The sequence below is a fragment of the Caretta caretta genome, chromosome 1 (assembly GCF_965140235.1).
Source record: "Caretta caretta isolate rCarCar2 chromosome 1, rCarCar1.hap1, whole genome shotgun sequence".
In the NCBI taxonomy this organism is placed as follows: domain Eukaryota; kingdom Metazoa; phylum Chordata; order Testudines; family Cheloniidae; genus Caretta; species Caretta caretta.
In genome coordinates this window covers 3542950-3550957 of record NC_134206.1, presented here as the reverse complement: position 1 = coordinate 3550957, position 8008 = coordinate 3542950, and the positions used below count along the sequence as shown (strand labels likewise).

Sequence of the window (8008 nt, the reverse complement as noted above, 5' to 3'; positions counted from 1 at the left end):
GACTCCTGGGAACATGTTAAAAGATTCCAAGGTCAGAAGGGACCATTGTAATCATCTGGTCTGTATAACACAGGCCTGAGAATTTCCCCAAAACTATTCCTAGAGCAGATCTTTTAGAGAAATATCCAACCGTGATTTAAAAATTCTCAGTGATGGAATCTTGATAAATTGTTCCAATGGTTAATTAATCTCACCATTTAAGAGATGTACACCTTATTTCCAATTAGAATTCCTTTAACTTCAACTTCCAGCTGTTGGATTGTGTTGCACCTTGGTATGCCAGGCTGAAAAGCCTATTATTAAATATTGTTTCACCATGACGGTACGGTGGCAGAGCACTGGCTTTGCCTTCGAGGCGTCCTGCACTTTTAGGCAGTTAGGGTTTGCCTTAGAGGTTTGTTGTGACCCTCAGTGTAGCCTCTATCCCCTCCTAGAGGCGAGGGTTACAGTTTACTGAGCCACCTTTGTCATCGGCTAGTCAACGGGTTCGATGTGAGAACCCTCTTTAGTCTCTGTCTTCCTTCTCAGGGAGCATTTGTGTAGAAATGGGGGGGGGGATTGGGGAGGAACCCGGGCCCACCCTCTTCTCCAGGTCCCAGCCTGGGGACCCTAATTGGCAGTTTTCCTATACTACCAGAACTATAGTCCTTCCCTGGGCTACTTCTCCAAACGGCCCCTCCTAGCATCCTCCTTGGTACCTGGCCACGCTTATTCTCCCAGGTCTTTTACTGCTCACCTTCTTTCTTCCAGTCTTTCCACAACACACCTTCTTACTCCCAGCTCCTACCAGCCGGTCTCTCTGAAGGGGCTTCCTTTTAAACTAGTCCCAGCTGGTTCTAAACAGGCTTCAGGTGATCTGATTAGCCTGTTTCCCTTGATTGCTTCTAATCAGTTCTTATTTGGTTCCAGGTGTCTTAAGGAGTCTGCTTGACTTAATTGCTTCTAGCACCTTCCTGACTGCTCTGGCACTTGCCCTGATCACTCAGGAAACAGAAAACTATTTATCCAGAGTCCAATGTGTTTTCCTTCTACCAGACTCCTGCACCCAACCGGTCTGAGTCTGTCACAGTACTTACAGACTGTTATCAAGTCACCACTTAACCATCTTTGTTAAACTAAATAGACTGAAATCTTTGAGTCTGTCATTATAAGGCAATTTGCCTACATTCTTTGTTCCTAGACGTAGATATCTACATAGTCATATTAGAACACATTGTTTGCTTTGACCCAGTTAACCAATCAATCCAGATTGCTCTGAATCAATGACCTGTTCTCTTCATTATTTAAAATCCTCCAATTTTTGTGTAATTTGTGAACTTCATCAATGTTCAGGCATGAGAAGGACTAGCAGCTAAGTTGCTGACATGTGTCTCTGCTTACACTTAGAATATCAGGGTTGGAAGGGACCCCAGAAGGTCATCTAGTCCAACCCCCTGCTCGAAGCAGGACCAATTCCCAGTTAAATCATCCCAGCCAGGGCTTTGTCAAGCCTGACCTTAAAAACCTCTAAGGAAGGAGATTCTACCACCTCCCTAGGTAACGCATTCCAGTGTTTCACCACCCTCCTAGTGAAAAAGTTTTTCCTAATATCCAATCTAAACCTCCCCCACTGCAACTTGAGACCATTACTCCTCGTTCTGTCATCTGCTACCATTGAGAACAGTCTAGAGCCATCCTCTTTGGAACCCCCTTTCAGGTAGTTGAAAGCAGCTATCAAATCCCCCCTCATTCTTCTCTTCTGCAGGCTAAACAATCCCAGCTCCCTCAGCCTCTCCTCATAACTCATGTGTTCCAGACCCCTAATCATTTTTGTTGCCCTTCGCTGGCCTCTCTCCAATTTAGCCACATCCTTCTTGTAGTGTGGGGCCCAAAACTGGACACAGTACTCCAGATGAGGCCTCACCAATGTCGAATAGAGGGGAACGATCACGTCCCTCGATCTGCTCGCTATGCCCCTACTTATACATCCCAAAATGCCATTGGCCTTCTTGGCAACAAGGGCACACTGCTGACTCATGTGGCTCACTTGTCAGTTAACACCTGGAACTGATGCCTCAGACAAAGCTGCCTGCCTGAAAGAAAGTGTCTCACCAAAAGAAACAAAGGAAGTAACAGAGGTGCAGGCCAGTAGCCCTAAATGTTAAGACCCTTGTGCCATTTGTGTCCATTCTGTTGAGCACAAAGTCATACCGCAGCATCATAATGTCTGTTTCCATGGGGGAATTTTGCCTCCTTTCCAACATAGGAATTGCATCGTGAGTCAGACCTATGGTCCATCTAGTCCAGTTTCCTCTCTCTGACAGTGACAGCCCCAGGTGCTGCAGAAGAAGGTGTAAGAAACCCAGCAGTATGTGGATGGGGGGATGACCTAACCATCATGAGGGTGTCACCCTTATGCCTAACAGCTAGAGATGGGCTTGTTCCCTAAAACAAGTGGGTGTATAGGCTTTCCAAAATATTTATTTAGCTGTAACTATTGTAACTGGATAGCCTTACTATCCATGTATATCTCCAAACCTTTGCAGATTCTTGCTTAGCTCATGGCCTCAACTACCTCCTGTGGCAACGAGTTCCTCAGTCTAATTAAGCATTGAGTGAGGAAAGCATTCTTTATCAGTTTTGAATTTGCCATGTTTCAGTTTATTTGAATGTCATCTTGATCTTGTTTTATGAGACAGCGAGAACACATTCTCCATCTACTCGCTACCAGTAATTTGTAGATTTTTCTCATATCACCTCTTATTCATCTCCTTTGTAAGGTAACAGTCCCAGTCTTTTCAACTTTTCTCTTTGTGAGAGTTTCCCCAGGCCCTTGTTCATTCTCATTGCCCTTGCCAGAACCCTTCTTGTTCTGCAATATCCTGTGTGAGAAGGGTGCCCAGTACTACACAGAGGAGTCTAGAAGAGGGTGAAGCATTGATTGATTGACTGACTGGGAGGGAGAGTTAGCTCAGTGGTTTGAGCATTGGCCTGCTAAACCCAGGGTTGTAAATTCAATCCTTGAGGGGGACATTTAGGGATCTAGGGCAAAAATTGGGGATTGGTCCTGCTTTGAGCAGGGGGTTGGAATAGATGACCTCCTGAGGTCCCTTCTAACCCTGATATTCTATGACTGATCTCATGGCATTGTATTTTCTGTATGATTGCCCATCCCACTCCTCCTGGATCCCAGTGTTTTCTTAGTTTCTGTCTGTGCTTGTACTGTAAGCAGGGTTTCCCAGAGCTGTGTACCATGATGCCCAGGACCCTGTCCTGAGTTCATACAGTGATATTAGACCCCTGTTAGGTTTTTGAGGAGTTCATGCTTTTCCCTCCAATGGGAATATATGTTGCAGTTATTGACATCGAAGTTAATCTCTCATCATGTTGCCCATTCACCTGGTTGGTTAGTTCCCTCTAAGGACTTCCCTGAACTTGACTGTGACGTAAATAATCTGGTGCCATCTGTAAATGTGGCCACCTCATTGCTCATGACCTTTCTAGATTGTTAATAAATATAAAATATTTACTGTACTATTTGTTATAAAGTGTGTAATTCCCCTCACTGTGCCTCTCTCCCTTCGCAGACACCTTGAACATTTCTGAGCCTGATCGACGCATTGACCATCTCATGGCAGCTTTCAACTTCACCCCTTCTGACCCTTCAACATTCATCCTAAGTGGCATCCCTGGCCTGGAAGCTGCCCATGTCCTGATTTCCATCCCTTTGTCTATGTTCTACATTATTGGACTGTTGGGAAATTTCATGGTTTTGTTTGTTGTACTCAAAGAGCAGACCCTGCACAAGCCAATGTACCTGCTGCTCTCCCTGCTGGCCGTCACTGAAATCAGCACATCTACCTCCATCGTGCCAAAGGCACTGTGTATATTTTGGTTCAATTTGAAAGGCATTACTGTGGGTGGCTGCCTCACCCAGATGTTCTTTCTTCATGCAGGTTCTATGATGCACTCAGCTGTCCTCATGACAATGGCGTTGGATCGCTATGTTGCCATATGTAACCCTCTGAGATACGCCACCATCCTCACCAACGCACGAATAGCTAAGCTAGGGCTAGTGGCTTTGGTAAGAGCTGTTCTCTTCACTCTGCCCCTGCCCCTGCTCCTAAGCAGGCAGCCATTCTGTGCCAACCGCATTATCCCCCACACGTACTGTGAGCACATGGCTGTGGCAAAGATGTCGTGTGGGGACATCGCAGTCAACAGGATGTATGGCTTGGTGATGGCATTAGTCACCTGGTCAGACCTGACGCTCATTGCCCTCTCCTATGGTCTGATCATCAGGGCTGTCCTCAGAATCTCCTCCAAGAAAGCCCACCAGAAAGCCCTCAACACCTGCACAGCCCACATCTGTGTGATGTTGACGTCTTATCCTCTCTTCCTCTTCTCCACTCTGGCACACCGGTTCGGTCAAGGCATCACTCCCCATGTTCACATCATCTTCGCAAACCTCTTCTTCCTCATCCCCCCCATGCTCAACCCTATCATTTATGGGGTCAAATCCAAAGAGCTTTGTGACAAAGTGGTCAAATACACTTGAAGAATGTGATCTCCTGGGGCCACTGACTTTCAACCTGCGTGACAAGAAGGGGAAAGGATATCTCTTTGTTAATCAAGGGTGCTCTGCCCCAGTTTGGCTGAATTCAGCATTACAGAAGTTCACAGTATGAAAACTTCCACACATCTAACATCTTATCACTCCACCACCAAGAACTACTCTCCATTGACAAAGCCCTGGCTGGGATGATTTAATTGGGGATCGGTCCTGCTTTGAGCAGGGGGTTGGACTAGATGACCTCCTGAGGTCCCTTCCAACCCTGATATTCTATGATTCTATGATTCATTGCTGAGTTCCCTCTCTCTGACCATCACCTGATCTCTTTCAGTGTCACCCACCAGCACCCACCTCCACACACCCTGTCACTCGGCCTTTCCATGACTTCCAGAATTCAGATGTGTTTAGAGCAGTGGTTCTCAAACCATGGGAGGTGTGGGAATGTGTAAAGGGAGGGGCAAGCTGTGTGTGTTTTTTTTTTTTTTTAAGAACTCTGGATGTCAGCCCTCAGGGAGCTGGGGCTCCTGCAGGACAGCCAAAAGGCCATGTTTGCATTGCAGAAGCTGCTCCTGGTAGCAAAATTGGATGGATGCTTTTTCTGCCGCTACACCGGCAACCCCCCAGAACTCAAATCAGGCTGGTGCCCTGCGAGCCTCACTAGGTGCCTCCATCCAGCCAGTTCCTCTCCAAGCTGTACCCAGAGACCCCCCTTCACACGCAATACCAGGTTTACGATGGTGCCATCATGCTGGGCCCAAACTTGGCGGGAAACCATAACGACTACATATAAGTGTACAAATCGCTATGTATTTCAATAGAGAACGTGTGTCCATATGAAGAATGAGGTGCTTGTGACAGAGAGCTCAGCAAGAAAGGCTGAGTCAGCACTCTGTTCACAGAGGCTCCAAACAAGCATGGCAGAATGGAGCTGAATACGCGGATCTGTGCTTAATTTATTGCTGGGGCAGAAAGGCTAATTAAGCCATTAGGCAGAGCCCACAAATAGGCACAGGGAGGAAGTGAAAAGGAGGGGAAGCAGGCAGCAGGGGGAGAGAGAGATTGCTCTCCTGTTTGTTACAGGAGCTGTATATGTCACGAAGGAGGTGGGAATCCGTTTGTATATTAACTGCACAAGGTGTTGGATGAGCACAAGGGTCTCTGTGTAGTTTGTAGACTGGGACACAGACAGGAGCCAGGAGGCCCTGATAAAATATATACAAACATTTTCAAACAGCTTGTTTTTCCTGTAAGTGCCATATAATCAGGTTGTCGTGGTTTTATTTCCGCCCTGCCGCCACTGACAGTGAAGCGCATGGCGTCACACAGTCAGTGGTGCAGGTGCGTATGTACGCACTGCAGTCTACTGCAGGCACGGGTGAGCCGCAGAGCGGGAGACTATAAACATCGGTGAATCATCAGTAGTGGGGGGAGAGAGCTCAGTGGTTTGAGCATTGGTCTGCTAAACTAAGGGTTGTCAGTTCAATCCTTGAGGGGGCCATTTAGGGATCTGGGACAAAGCAGGTTGGACTAGATGATCTCTTTATTTGTAGGGGGGAGGGATAGCTCAGTGGTTTGAGCATTGGACTGCTAAAGCCAGGGTTGTGACTTCAATCCTTGAGGGGGCCATTTAGGCATTTGGGGCAAAAATTGGGGATTGGTCCTGCTGTGAGCAGGGGGTTGGACTAGATGACCTCCTGAGGTCTCTTCCAATCCTGATATTCTATGAATGAATGAACAAGTCCAAGTGACAAAGAAAATAATGATGAAAAAACATTTAAGTGGTGCTCAAAAACAGAGAAGTAAAGCAGATGTTGAAGAGCAGAATGCAAAACTGAGCCATTTAAGCAGTTGCTTTATTAATAACAATGTAGAGACTCCCATTAATTATACTCATACTACTAGTAATGATGATGGGTATTTAATTGAGGATACTTGTACCGTGCTGGGTCCAGCCTACATCTGGGGAGTCAGTTACTGATGGGGATGAGGAATTTTACCCTAGCGTATATCGATATAATCTGTGTCATTAGCCAGACCTGGGAGGACCATGTGTCCCAGGTGAAGAGGGGGCTGAGTCACCTCCAGGATGCAGGGCTGATTGCAAAAGCTGGGACGTGCAAGAAGCGGGTGGCAGAGGCGCCCTACCTGGGCCCCAAGATGGGGAGCGGCTGCCTGAAGCCAGAGCCGGTCAAGGTGGAGGCAATCAGAGATTGGCCCGCTCCCCAGACTAAAACAGGCCCAGGTGTTTATTGGGATGGTTTGTTCCCCACTTTAGTGCCATATCTGCCACCATCACTGAGCTATGCAAGAAGGGGAAGCCAGACAAGGTGGTCTGGACCAGGCAGTACCAGAGGGCTTTCTGTTTGCTGAAGGAGGATCTCGTCAAGGCCGATTTGCTGGTAAACCCAGACTCTCACAAACCCTATACGGTGTTCACTGATGCCTCAGACAGCTGGGGAGACATCCCATCGTGTGCCTGGGCAGGAAGCTGCTCCTCCAGGAGCAGAACTACATGGCCATAGAGAAGGAATGCCTGGCCATGGGATCTAATTGGGTGGCATTTCACTGTGTACACTGACCACTCACTCCTGCTGTGGCCGCACCAGATGAAAGGGGCCAATGCCAAGCCCCTGAGGTGGAGTTTGACCTACCAGGATTATGATGTGGAGGTGGTCCATGGTAAGGGGAGTACAAATGTTATAGCCGATGCTTTGTCCCAGAGCGCGGGGAGGCTGATCTTCCCCATATCACTGGCTAAAGTGACCCCACTCAGTTAGGTCTTGAAGGGGGAGGGATGTGACAAAGTGGTGTTTTCTCTTGTTATGTTGTATGTGAGCCTTACTGTTTTGCATGAATACTGTGTGCCTCAGTTTCCCTGTGTATTGCACCGCTGCCAAGGTAGTGGGGATAAGAGTGTGAGACTTTTGCTGAGACCCTTTGGGGCAGATGAGGAGGCTCCAGCTGCCTGTGCATAAGTGATAGCCGACGCCCTTCATAACCCGAGACCCAGGAGGAGGATGCGACCAGGTGACACTTTGCCCAGCTTCCAGCGACCGGACCTCCAACATACCCCTTTCCCCTCCTCCTGGTCTTTGTCTCGCTTCCAGGGAAGTCTCCTGTATGGGACTCGGACAGAGGAGTCCAGGGCATCTGGCCCAGGGTCCCCCCCAAAATGGACTTTGCTAAAAGTCACTGATTTCTGTGCTAACAAGCTCTTTTTTACGCTGTGTTCTTGTTGACTAATAAACCTTCTGTTTTACAATGCTGGCTCAGTCATGGCTGACTGCAAAGTGGTGCAGGGCCCCCTGGCTTCCCCAGGGGTCCAATCCAGGTGGGCCCACCGACTCGCCAAGGGGAAGTGTAGGGTGTGAACAGGGATGCTGAATACTCCGAGGTCAGACCAGGAAGGCCATAGCCAAGGGGGCTTTTTGCCCTGGACAGCCTGAGGGAAGTCAC

At 48.0% G+C, this 8008-nt stretch overlaps 1 protein-coding gene across 1 annotated transcript; it reads left to right on the top strand.

The window, feature by feature from the left end:
- The first annotated feature begins 3567 nt into the window (after positions 1–3567).
- On the top strand, positions 3568–4564 carry LOC125642922 (olfactory receptor 52N4-like). Its single transcript, XM_048864919.2, has one exon. It carries the CDS (start codon positions 3611–3613, stop codon positions 4535–4537), a length of 927 nt encoding a protein of 308 aa, XP_048720876.2. The 5' UTR covers positions 3568–3610; the 3' UTR covers positions 4538–4564.
- Positions 4565–8008: the final 3444 nt, after the last annotated feature.

What these genes read in the sequence shown, in the direction of transcription:
- LOC125642922 (XM_048864919.2), top strand. Translation starts at nt 3,611, where the DNA reads ATGGCAGCTTTCAACTTCACCCCTTCTGACCCTTCAACATTCATCCTA.